Source organism: Dicentrarchus labrax, unplaced genomic scaffold (genome assembly GCF_905237075.1).
Source record: "Dicentrarchus labrax unplaced genomic scaffold, dlabrax2021, whole genome shotgun sequence".
Lineage (NCBI taxonomy): Eukaryota > Metazoa > Chordata > Actinopteri > Moronidae > Dicentrarchus > Dicentrarchus labrax.
This window is the reverse complement of record NW_026136724.1, coordinates 20,330,516-20,342,556: the sequence shown is the minus strand read 5'-3', so window position 1 is coordinate 20,342,556 and position 12,041 is coordinate 20,330,516. Positions and strand designations below refer to the sequence as shown.

At 38.0% G+C, this 12,041-nt stretch overlaps 2 protein-coding genes across 3 annotated transcripts; one reads left to right on the top strand and one right to left on the bottom strand.

Annotated features, from left to right (window-relative positions):
- The first annotated feature begins 1,484 nt into the window (after positions 1-1,484).
- Positions 1,485-8,597, top strand: LOC127358584 (F-box only protein 15-like). Of its 2 annotated transcripts, XM_051391755.1 has the most exons (10): positions 1,485-2,129; positions 2,256-2,318; positions 2,917-3,021; positions 3,397-3,633; positions 4,254-4,454; positions 4,542-4,665; positions 5,088-5,170; positions 6,124-6,269; positions 6,556-6,680; positions 7,887-8,597. In XM_051391755.1, exons 1-10 carry the CDS (start codon positions 1,924-1,926, stop codon positions 8,151-8,153), a joined length of 1,557 nt encoding a protein of 518 aa, XP_051247715.1. In that variant the 5' UTR covers positions 1,485-1,923; the 3' UTR covers positions 8,154-8,597. The 2 variants fall into 2 exon arrangements, with proteins under 2 accessions (XP_051247715.1, XP_051247716.1); XM_051391756.1 differs by lacking the exon at positions 3,397-3,633.
- On the bottom strand, positions 8,559-11,113 carry LOC127358599 (zinc finger protein RFP-like). Its single transcript, XM_051391789.1, has 3 exons — positions 10,938-11,113; positions 9,872-10,201; positions 8,559-9,480 (listed from the first exon to the last, which is right to left on the bottom strand). Exons 2-3 carry the CDS (start codon positions 10,149-10,151, stop codon positions 9,239-9,241), a joined length of 522 nt encoding a protein of 173 aa, XP_051247749.1. The 5' UTR covers positions 10,152-10,201; positions 10,938-11,113; the 3' UTR covers positions 8,559-9,238.
- Positions 11,114-12,041: the final 928 nt, after the last annotated feature.

Below are 12,041 nucleotides of genomic sequence, written 5' to 3'. Positions count from 1 at the left end.
TTAAATTAAAAAAAGTTAATAAATGTAAACTGTTTTAAGGTTTCCTCAAACAGTTTGAATTGAGCTAACTCATCAGGTTTTACTGTGTATGTGTTTTGCTCCCAGATAAGATGATGGATCACCAAAATGGGCACGGAGACCCAATAACAGGTCAATTAGGGGCCTGAAAGCTGCAGTAGGTTACTTTAATAAAAATGTTTTGTCATATTTGCTGAACACTTTCACTTTATCCTGACAGTAGAACACGAGACAGATAATCTGTGATGAAATCAGCTTCCACTGGCTCCTCCTGCTTTGAGAGCCTAGGAACGAGACTCAGCTATCAACCATCTTCAAGCCTCCAGCCCAAAGTGTTTTTATATCTTTCTCGGCTCTGATTGGTTGTTTTCGTTCCGGCTGGTGGATTCTTGCTAATGTCCATCAGGAGGACTAGAAGGAACCAGAGGAAGCTGATTTTATCACAGATTATCTGTCTCATGTTCTCATTTATATATATAACAAAAATATATTGTTATATAAGTTACCTACTGCAGCTTTAATATGTTATTATAGTTCATTTCAGTTTAGTTCTTGTTTAGTTATTATTAGTTTTAGATGTTTTTATTATAATATAGGGGGTATTTGTCAGAATAGGTGTCACAATACGAACACACTGACTCACAGTCTCAATAAATATATCCATTAATGCCTCCTCATCAGAGAAGTAACTAAGTACAAATACTCCATATAAATACTTTATGACTGTACTAGGTCGTTTTTCAGGTATCTGTGCTTTATTTGGGTATTTATTTTATTATTATTATTTTAAATTTTCACACAAATATGTGTAAAAATTGTACTTTCTACTTTGAGTAAAGTAAAGTAAACTAAAACTAAAGACATTTCCTGTATATGTTTATGTTATTTTAGTATTTAGTTAACATAAACAACAATATCGTTTCAGTCTAGTTTTTTATTTTTTATTTCAGTTAACTAAAATGTTTTTTCACACCTAGTTTTAGCTCAGTTTTAATGAACTGTATTTACGTTGCTTTGGAGTCACGGTTGATCTAAAACACCAAGCTACGTGGCTCATTGAGGGGTTGGTGTGTCTGCCAGCCAGATAATCTGTCAATGCAGATAACTGCAACTGTACACCCACTTCTTGGAATGGGCAGAGCAGCGTACTTTAATGTCCCGGAGGAGCTTATAGAGTGCTTATAGAGAGTGTAGTCAATAAATTATAAATATAAAAAAGTACAGCAATGAAAAAATAAACATTAAATAGTTTTTGCTCGTTTTTTTTTATTGAAAGAGAGTTGCATAACAAAAAACAACAACAATAAATGTAAAGTTACATCATCGTTACTCGTTATCAAAACCATCCAGAGAAAGTGGTGAAAAATGTGTGTATGTGTAGCAATATGTGTAGTCATATATGGGTTAGCCATATGTCTCACCATGTGTTGTTGTTGTTGTTGTTATTTTTTATTGCTACTGCAGGAAATTCAATGTCCCCTCAGTATGGAAGCTCATTTCTACCAATGTAAGTCATAATAATGAGAAAATTTCTCAAAATAATGACTTAGCATCTCAAAATAATAAGAAAGTGTCTATATTTTGAGAAAGTCTCTCTTTATAATGACTTTTTAAAGAATACTTTTTTTTTTTACCTTAGGGACAAATAAAGTTCTTGAACTTGAACTTAATCACAAAAACATTATGAATCAGAAAAAAATGCATGAAATATTATGGCATTTCTAAAAAAAAATTATTAATGTAATAGATAAATTAAAGACATTTCAGTGGTAGAATAAAATAAAATACCGGTAGTTAATTTAGACTGCCATCAAGCGGTTTACTGAGGTTTTATTGTGAAAGGGACAGCTCACCGGAAGTCGTATCCTCATCGTTTGACTGGCGGCATCTTCAATAAACTCCGTGATGGCGGCGGGACGAGGGGAGTTCTTTCGGAGTTTCCTGGAGGGTTTAGAGAAGAAACCCGAACAGCCGGCTCCAGCTAGAGGGCAGCCCGGTCCTGGCAGAGGAAAACCGGGTCCTGGAGCACAGCAGCCGGGTCCCGGTGGAGGAAAGACCGGCGACAGGAGGTGGCAGAGGCGGCCAAAGGCAGCGCCGAGCTCCGTTAGCAGGTGACAGGGCGGAGGCTAGCCCGCGTTAGCGTGTAGCGTTTCTGTATAAATTCTTATTTAACTTTTCTGTAAGTAATTTAATTTAATTTTTGCTATGTTATTTATTTTCTTTAATCTGTGTTCCAGCTGGCCAGAAAGAGGAACGGAGAAAAATAAAGCGTATTTCCCCAAAATGAACTTAATGGAGAGGTAAACACACAACGTTAGCTCCATTGTGACCTGAACAGCTACTTAACTATATTATCAATAATATTAATTTATCCCAAAAAAGAAACCTATTAAGTATCTATGGATGTTATAAATAAATCAATAAATCCATAACACTGACAAAATTGTATAAAAAGTTCCTAAAAATATCAGAAAACCTTTTATTTGTTTGTTTTACACAAACTTTCTGCACTTGTTTGAGTTAATATATATATAATATATCAAACTAATTGAAATGTGTTTGACTTGAGTAAAACACCTTTATACATTAATTAGAACAAGGGCTGCAAGATTTGGTAAAAACATCATATTGTGATTATTTTGACTGATGATATAATAATTATTGCTTCACAGTTTTCCTTTATATTGTAAAAAGTCTACTGAAATGTTGATGATGTGACGTCTGTTGGGGTCACCGGTTCCCAACCTAGAGCTCGGGGCCATTGACAGTATATATATATATAACTTAAACCTGTATTTATAAATGAGAAGCAGTGAGTGTATATCTTATAAACCACATGAGCCACAAATGCATTAAAACAGTTTTTAAATATAAGTAATATATTACTTTTTCCTTCAGGCTGCCGTCTGAGATCCTGATCAAGATTCTGTCGTATCTGGACGCCTCCTCGCTGTCCTGCATCGGCCACGTCAGCAAGCTCTTCCACCATCTCGCCAACGATGAGTAAGTCTTAATTTATTAGGTCGTTTAACGTGTTCTCATACTGTGGCGAGGGCGTGACCCGGCGCACCCTGAATCAGAGGCAGAGTAGTATTCAGTTACAGCTTGAGAAAGGAGTGCAGTGCTCTATTATTGTGAAATAATCTCAATATTAATCAGAATAATCAGGATTATAATTTGGTTTTGGTTACTGTTGAAGCAGCTGCAGACTGATGTTTCATTGACAGATCATAACAGGATATTATATAATGTTGGATATACAGAATTCTGTCATTATTATTGTGTTGAATAAAGTTTTGAAGAGGGACAACAGGCCCTGATTACACAGTAAATATTACTTCTCTGTAGTCAGTGTATTTGACCTCTTTTTCACTGTAGTGTCATGTGGCATAAGATTTACATGTCAGAGTTTGGGAGTCAAACGTGGAAGCCGAAGTTGGCGGACGACGCCGAGCCGAAGGGCGACCCGGTGGAGGGCGGGGATCGGTCGACGGGCCACTGGAAGAAGATGTACTTCAGGATGATGGCTGGACAAGAGATAAACAAGTGGAGGAGAGAGCTGAGAGAAATCAGCCTGTACACGGGGCTGCCCAGGCAGACCGAGTGGGTCCTCAGGTACAAGAGGAAGTCCGGTTCCACCATTTCTTCTTCAAATCGGTACCTTAGAGTGAGCTGTTTTTATCTACAGGGACCTTGTTTCTATGGTAGCCCAGAAAGGACGGACAAACTCGGTTTTGCTGCTGTACTTTCTCCTCCACACTGGTCCTTTTTAATGATCCTAGTTAATTTTATCAGACTTTGTACTGCTCTTTTCTTTCTAAAGACCTTTTTCACTTTTTTACATGATAAAGGGATTATAATGTCTTAAACATAGCAGCACAGTTAATCAGGACCAATGACCAAGTGTATTATGTGAATTACAGAAGCTGTAATGTTTTTGATGAAGGTGAAATATAATAAAAAACTGCATTATAACGAAGTCCTGGACTTCAGAGGAGATGCGCTGGTCTACAGATGTTGTTCTCTAGATTTAATAAAACAGGCTTTTTCTTGTACAGACCCAAATTTTAATAATTAAATGAATTTTTGTGTTTTTTTTGGGGTGAAAATGTAAATTTGTGATGCTGAAATGATCATTCCCACATTAATTAAAGGCTGTGAATCAGACTACCTCCCTGTTTAATAAGGGAAAAGCAGTAAACACACCTGTATGTGTTGTTTTTTTTTTATCCCAGAAACCTGAATGTGAGCTGGGAGCTGACGGTGTGCGACTGTTGGGGACGGGAGAACACGCTGGTGCAGAGCCGGGCGTACTTCTTCGAGTCCTCCGTGATCGTCCGCTGGAGTGGAGGCAGCTTCCCCGAATACCAATACATCAGTAACATCCAGCTGCACGGAGTCCGGAAGGAGACGCTGAAGAGCCCCGGTGTCAGGAAGTAAGATACACTTCTCCTTTACGCCGCCTCATCCCTTCTTCCACCACCATCACACCTTCACCGCTCCTTCCTCTTCCTCTCCATCAGGCCCGGCTGGCGCTCTCTGATTTTAAAGTTGGACATGAAGTGTCAGCGCGGTCGGTTCCTCGGCAAAGACCGACTGATCAAGCTGATACATCTGTCACCGGGCTTCATCGTAGGCGTCTGGAGGGTGAGTGTTCGATGTGTGGGTCAGTAAAATACACTTGCACTTACTTTGTGATAATTAATTAGAACAATTATTTAGCTGTTTGTCTTTTTAATACATGAATTAGTTCCTCAAGTCACAACACAAGAGAACCAAAGTGAAGAGGTGGGTTGCAGGTCAGGGTTGTCCAGCAGAGGGCAGCATAGACCTGCCAATACTAAATATAATGCTGTTTTATGAGGAGGTGCAGGAGGCAAATTCATTGTTATTAAAGTCAGAAAATATATATATTTACAGTGACCAATAAGATGGAACAAAATGTTCTGAAGTAACAATAAATGAAGAAATAAAAGAAATGGTATACAATATGCATATATACTTCCAAAATAATGTACTGTGTGTGTGTGTGTGTGTGTGTGTGTGTGTGTGTGTGTGTGTGTGTGTAGGGTCTAAGTGCTGTGGCTTTCATCATGGTCAGCCTGCACTTCCACAGGTTGGTGGAGAAGAGTCTGCTGGGGTCTCCTGTCTGGTGAGTTCAGCTGTCATTAACTCTTAACTGCTGCTTAAAAAACATGGAAAACCTGACAATTACCAGATATCCTGGAATTAAACTGTATGGTATTTTAGCCCGTAATGCAGCTCTTCACCTTACATCGCCTATGTGTATGGTTTGAGACTTGACCCTTAATTCAAAACGGGTTAAGTAGATGTGGAACGAACAATCTTTTTAGCGTCAAGTCTATTTTTTCCTCAGAAGACTGTTGTTCTGATTAATAAATACACTTACAGAATTTGTACGTGCAACAAACACTTTCTACTGCTTCTTTTAGTAGGCTAATAGGTTAGAAGATGAATTTTTTTTCACTTACCTATAATGAACCCCGAGACATTTCATCATTAATCCTGCATCAGTAAAAATGGAGGATTAAAACTGATTAAATGTGTAAATACTAGGCCTACCAGTAAATTATGAGTGTTTATGAGCAAGTATTTGTCTCTATTGTCAAGAAAACTCCTGGAAAGGTCCTGGAAGACCTCCCAGATATATTCAGAACAGCATCAAAACAGAGCCAGAGTTAAAGTGCTGAATTTGTCCAGGAAGTCCAGTCATTGGGTGAGAGCACCCTCTGCTGGTCACAACACATCACTGCAGCTTCATTAACCCAGCTGAACACATGTATGAGGTATAACAAATGTTAAATCTTACAATAATAAAAATAATCATTATGTCCATTAAAAGGGGTAGAACGTGTGATTACTGATGAGGATTAGTTCTTATTAGCAATAAGGTTTTTATTAATATTTCATATCTTTAAGAGTAAATTTCATCATTTAAAAGAAACTTTTGAACACCTAAAATCAGTTATTATCTGTTGTTAAATTTAAAGGAGATTGATAAGCTTTGATTTAATCAAACATTTCTTTATAATCGATAATCTGTTGTATTCATCTTGACTCTGCGTGGTTTGTCCCTTCCTGCAGCCCGTACTCGGAGCCTGTGGACCTTCCACGTGTGGATAACTCCGATTCTGAGTTTGGTCTGCACGGCTACACTCTGCACTTCGTCCTGCACAACACCGGCACTGAGATCATGTCAGGACACTTCCGCCAGCTCTCCTGTTGCAGAGGTAATCTGATTACATAATCTGAGGGTGAGTTAGAGACCACGCCCCCTAAAGTCACTGTCCTTTGCAGGTTGCTTTTTAAATTTGCTTGAGGGAGGGAGCAAGCAGAACTGAACCGTGTAGTTACACTTTAAACTTCTCTTTCACCATTTTTATCCAAAATAAACCAAATTCTGACTTTAATCACAAATTCTTCAGTTGATAAATAACATTCAGAGGAAAAAAAATAAGAATAAGCTGTCCTGGTTACGGTTTAAATACCTAAAGTTTGTTGTGTTGCTGCGATCAGTTCAGATCCAGCGTGGACTGCTGGAGCTGAAGGTCATCAACAGGACCAACTTGTCCCAGCACAGATCGCTGTCTGGAAACATCAAGATGCCCTGGAAGAGCGAGGCCCTGGAGGGCTCAGTGGAGGTACCTCTGTCCAAAACAACAGAGACATTACAGTCGCCCGCAGTATTTCAAAACATCCAGTGTAGAGCCACTATGATGAGCTTGAGTCAGAAGTGCTAAATATTTGGAAATACACATCACAAGTTAGAAGATTAATCATGTCTGTGCGGTAAATGAAGCTACAACCACCAGCTAGTTAGTTTAGCATAAAAACTGGAAACATGGGGGCTGTTATACAGAAACCTGAAAGTCAGAAATGGGATGACATTTAGGATCTTTGGTATTACAGAAACACGTTTCCTAACTGCATTTATGAACAAATCCTATATTCAGATTAGAATTTAGTGTTTATAGAACAATCCTGAGTGAAGAAGTTAGGCATAGACAAAGTCCTGACTTCGAAATAAATGACAAGACTGGGTACTCCAGAACCACAGTTGTTCGTAGGTGTTGGAAAACATTGATTCACGTAAGTATTGGGATTCTTCCTTTGTTTTTTAAATTCCTAAAATCTATTCTATATAAATAGCTAGTGCTAGTCTTAGTTTGATGTTGACGCTAATGGGAATAAACATTGCAGTTGCGACAATAACTAATGATCCATTTTATTTAACATAAAACTACGCGTGTTCGTACTTAAAGGCAAATATTTCCTATGTTCTGTGGAAACTAACAGCTGCTAACATTGCTATGTCAAAACCGCAATAGCAAGCTACCTAGCCTGGGACAGGTGAAGCGAAACAGTCTTTGTCAAGGAAGGCGGTGTTCTGTACATTTTAAACACGGGCATGATAGGATGAGTTTACAGTTGCGATTAGGATTTCTTAAGATAAGAAACGAGGTCTGAGAAAGGATTGGACACAGCCATGAGTTTAGGACTTCTGTAATAGGAAGATAGGGTTTTTCCCTATCTTTGAAACTTAAGATAGGACAAGCAGTTGGGGTTATTTTTGTAATGAGGTTCCAGAGATTCCAGAGTTCCAGTTTTTCTAATAAGTGTATTTCCTAAAGTATTCTTTTCCAACATTAAAACTGACTCAACTCCATGAAAAAAACAAAGAATATGAGCACTTCAACCAGTCACATGTGCGCACACTGTGATCTTAGACGTCTGTTTAGACCGACAACTCAGCAAAGTAAGTTTCGCTTTGACTCAGCTGTTGGGGTGGAAATGGGGTCACATCCCTTTTTTTTCCAGCGCTGATGGTTCTTTCTTACATCACATAGAGCTGCTGCATCATAACGCTGACTCTGCTGGACGAGTTCCAGAAACCCTTCTGGTGTGTCAGCTCACCCATTCGCGCCAAAAACGCAAAGAAGAAGCTGACCTTCGACTACAGCGGCGAGCACTTTCTGATGGAGTACCTGAGCGCGGAGGGTCAGGTGAAGATGAAACTGGTCTGGTTGAAGGAGCAGAAACAGTTCTTCCTCATCAGCCTCGCTGTCTACATCCCTGTTTACAAGGTCAACAAGCACTTCAGCAGAAAGTACTGAGGCCGAACTGGATCGCTCAGAGTTCTGGTTTCTGATTTTTCCAGTTTTGACACAGTGACTTTTGAGTTTTTCCAGTGTTTAAATCAGTTGTTTACAAAATGTCCTACTTTGTAGATTTTGTAAATTTACTTCAAGCATATGCTGTTGAAACTTCATGTGTTAGTCTGATTTTAGAAGAAAAGCTTCTGAAATTCTTTATTAGTATTTATTTTGTTCATAATACAGAAAGTGTGCCACAGGTGATTTTGTTTCTATTACATTTATAGAATAAAAGTAAGAAGAAAACTGTAATATGCAAATAGATCAGTGACAGGAGACTAGATCCAGAAAAAGCACTTGATTTCAGTATTTACTGAGTATATATTAATTTCAGTAAGTCCGTTTCAAACACAAACACATGGGAGATTGTCATGTGACAAATTAAAAAGTTGTTTTGTAAAAGTTGATCATTGTTTTTTTATTTGCAGTGCTCATCCTTGACAAAAGGAATTATATATATGTTTTTACTGCTTGGATGCTTGAACGCAAGTTTAAAGGTTGCATTACATTTGAATGTAACCAGAATTTCAGTTCATTACCATTTATGTAATGTCAGGATATATACATTGTTAGGAATTAAAGGACAATGTTGAGTCTGTTAATTCCTGATAATGGACACGTCAAACAACATTATTCGTCATTCAAAAAGATGAGACCATTAATTTATATTTTCATTTTCATACAATCAGAGGCGAAAGTTTTTCCACAAGCCATGACTCCCTGGTAACGTCTGAGGGTTTGACAATCATTACCATCCCATAAGGTTCTTATGAAACGGAAACATTGTTCACTACTTCAGTAAATAGATGACATAGAACTTTTCTGGGCGAACAAATTATGAATCTAATCCGTGTGATTGACAGGAAAGATAATCAGTGGAGTTTGATTTATACCACCATTCGTGCAGCGAGCGATAAATGGGAAGAGTTTCTCAGTGAAGGAGTAAAGAAGATCTGCAGCATCTGCATCATAAAATGAGGCCAGACTCTCCTCCCAACTTTGGAAAGGCAAGGATCATTTAAGTTCCTCAAGTCAGGTAGCCATCCTCAAGACTCTGTGTGATCGGTCCCTTTCTGTTGTTTAAGTCTTTGTTCACTCCAGCAGACACATCGGAAAAATCTCTCAGGGTTGTCCAGCAGTTTCTTCCTCACATCACAAACTTGTTTCCCATCACAAGACTGGATGAGATTGGGATGTGCTGCATCAGGATCCAGAGTCACCTCCACTGTAAACTGCTGGAGGCTCTTCAGCTCAGCCTTCTTGCTATCATGCCCCTGTAGCCTGAGATCTAAAACAAGGCAGAGATAGACGCACACAATTATTATTATTTTTTTGACAATCCACGTCACAATGATTTTGGGAGAACAATCTATTTTTCTTGTAGTTTGTTGACATGGCTCAAAGTTTTGCTATAATTGGGTCAGTGGGTCCATTATTAACAGTCAAGGTAAGTTGTTTATGGATGCTACTCAATCCAGTGACCTAAAAATGGATGGATGAATGGATGAATGAATGGAGACAAACCCTCTTTTGAGACCCATCTAGTCCTCGTCTTGGCTCAGAGCCAAATATCACACACCAAACAAGCTTTTTCACTTCAAGGTGTTTTTTTTCTTGATTTTTGGTTTTTGAATTCTTCTTTCCTGTTTGTGATCCAGTTTTACCTTCCCCCAACTTACCTTTTGGGTCCAGACAGGAGTTTTGCAGACTCGGAACCAGATCATTCCTGCTGATCTTCTCTAAGACCTTCATGGTTTCCTTTATAGCTCCAGTGTCACCATATTTCTGTGCCATCAGATCCACTGTGTCTTGCCTGTCCGCGTTCTCCAGCTGAGCCACTGAGATGCCTGAGTCGCCTTCTGAGACGTCCTCCTGCTTTAGGAACCACTTGAATTTCTTGAACTCGTCATCTTTTAATTGCTGCAACGCCTTCCAGATCATCACTGAAAGTTTCGCCATTGTTGTCTTATTTTTAAGGATATTTGAGTTATCTGTTAGGATGATTCAACCTGTCAACATATAAAGGTGGTATGGCGAAGATGTTAGTAAACACTGAGCAACACATGGACTTGTGTTTATAGCCACCTGATGAAGGTAAGTCTAGTATGCACTCTTAAAGCTCTGTTATGCTCTTGACCAACTCCAAAGAGAAATATCTTGCTCTTTAAGGTAGTTGCTTTCTGCTGTTTTATACTGGGAGGTTGCGTACTGAGAGCCTTTTCATTAAAACATTTTTTCTACTGTGGCAGTTAAAGATTAATTTACCTTATTCTATACCATCAGTGCCACTCTTGTAGACAGGCACGTCAAATGCAAAACATATATTCTCTGACTTTAAGTGGAGAAAGTACTTTTTCAAATGGCAAATTCAGAGACAGAAGACAAATTATACATTTCAAAGACCCCCAGTATTTGAGGGATTTTATTTCTGTATCTCTACATACTTAAGCACAGAAACATTTGTTATTAAATCTCTTCATACAACTCACCAAGCTGAATTTAGCACTTCAAGTGTAGAAAGACAAATAAGTCAGTTAAATTATTCTAACACTGAAGTGATCTTAAGTGAAGGAGAGTTTGGTTTCTTTTCCTTCACTTGCTCTTATAAAATCCCCACCCTTATTCTCTCTTGTCAAGGAGCTCAGGTTCCTCATTGAGGTGGACTGTACGTGATCACAGGCCCAAAGCATCAGACCAGCTCATAAAACAAGATATACAAGTGTAAAATGACTCCAGAATTCCTACCTTTGTTGTAAGATGTACTTCTTTCTGATAAAGTCAGATATACCTTCTTCAACTTGGTTATTAGTATAGATCAAATGCAAAAGGTCAGAGTCAACTTAATGTCTGTGTCCACACCTTATCCTCGAATGGTCATAAAGTCAGAGTGTCAGCTGCAGTGCACTGTGAAAACCACACAACAGATGATAATTATTTGCAGAGAAAGGTCTGACTTCCCTCTTGCGGAGTTAAACATGAGGATTGTCATGTGATTTATTTATTTTTTGACCACATAGTAAAGGGTTGGTTTAGATTTTCTGAAGCCCTGTTTATCCATACATCCATCAGTTTTATTGCTTATTGTACTGTATTTAAACCAAAGAACATCAGGTTAACTGAACTGCCTATGCAGTAGCTTTGCGTTTAACCTGTTACATCACCTAAAAGCACATTACTGTACTCTATAAATGACAGTTCCTCATCATTCCAAGATTTGAGCTTCCTACTTCAAAGCTACAACTATTGTTACCTAACTGTACAGCTGCAGTTTTGGTCGAATATTGTGACTATGTGACCATATTATAGCATTACACCTTAATTACTTTACACATTCTGCAGAACATCAATGTTAATTATTTTACTCAGTTTTGTTTCCCAGTAAAATATATCTTGTATCATTTTTTTTCTCCTTTCTTATAAAAGGTCTTTATGTATACAGTACAATCAAGTACTCCCAAGTTAAAAATTGCATAAAGTCTGTGGAGGCCCATTCAGTCCCATTGTATTTATAACTGGGACCTTTACTGTATAAAGGATAAACTCAGTTCATATTTATAATGCTCACTATTGCACATGGACTAATTTCAAATAACGTCTCTATAATGACGTGTACAGTTTGAGTTATACTCTTTAATGAATTAATAATTCCTAATACAGACATGTTACATCTGAAAATCAGACATTAAAGTTAATTAGTTTTCATATGATTATAAACGTATTGTTTGTGTGTAATAAGGTTATAATATAATATATGCCAAGATTTTATGTGAAAATGAGAAAAGTACAAAATATTACATGCTTAAACTGTTTGTGTTAATCAGATGACTTCAGTTTGTTTTCAGTGAAAAA

Bases quoted from the DNA above. Each gene is read 5' to 3' on its own strand.
- LOC127358584 (XM_051391755.1), top strand. From the start codon at position 1,924: ATGGCGGCGGGACGAGGGGAGTTCTTTCGGAGTTTCCTGGAGGGTTTA. The intron at 2,319-2,916 runs GTAAACACACAA...TTTTTCCTTCAG, and splicing joins AAAATGAACTTAATGGAGAG to GCTGCCGTCTGAGATCCTGA. The intron at 6,270-6,555 runs GTAATCTGATTA...TGCTGCGATCAG, and splicing joins CCAGCTCTCCTGTTGCAGAG to TTCAGATCCAGCGTGGACTG.
- LOC127358599 (XM_051391789.1), bottom strand. From the start codon at position 10,151: ATGGCGAAACTTTCAGTGATGATCTGGAAGGCGTTGCAGCAATTAAAA. The intron at 9,481-9,871 runs GTAAGTTGGGGG...GCCTTGTTTTAG, and splicing joins CTCCTGTCTGGACCCAAAAG to ATCTCAGGCTACAGGGGCAT.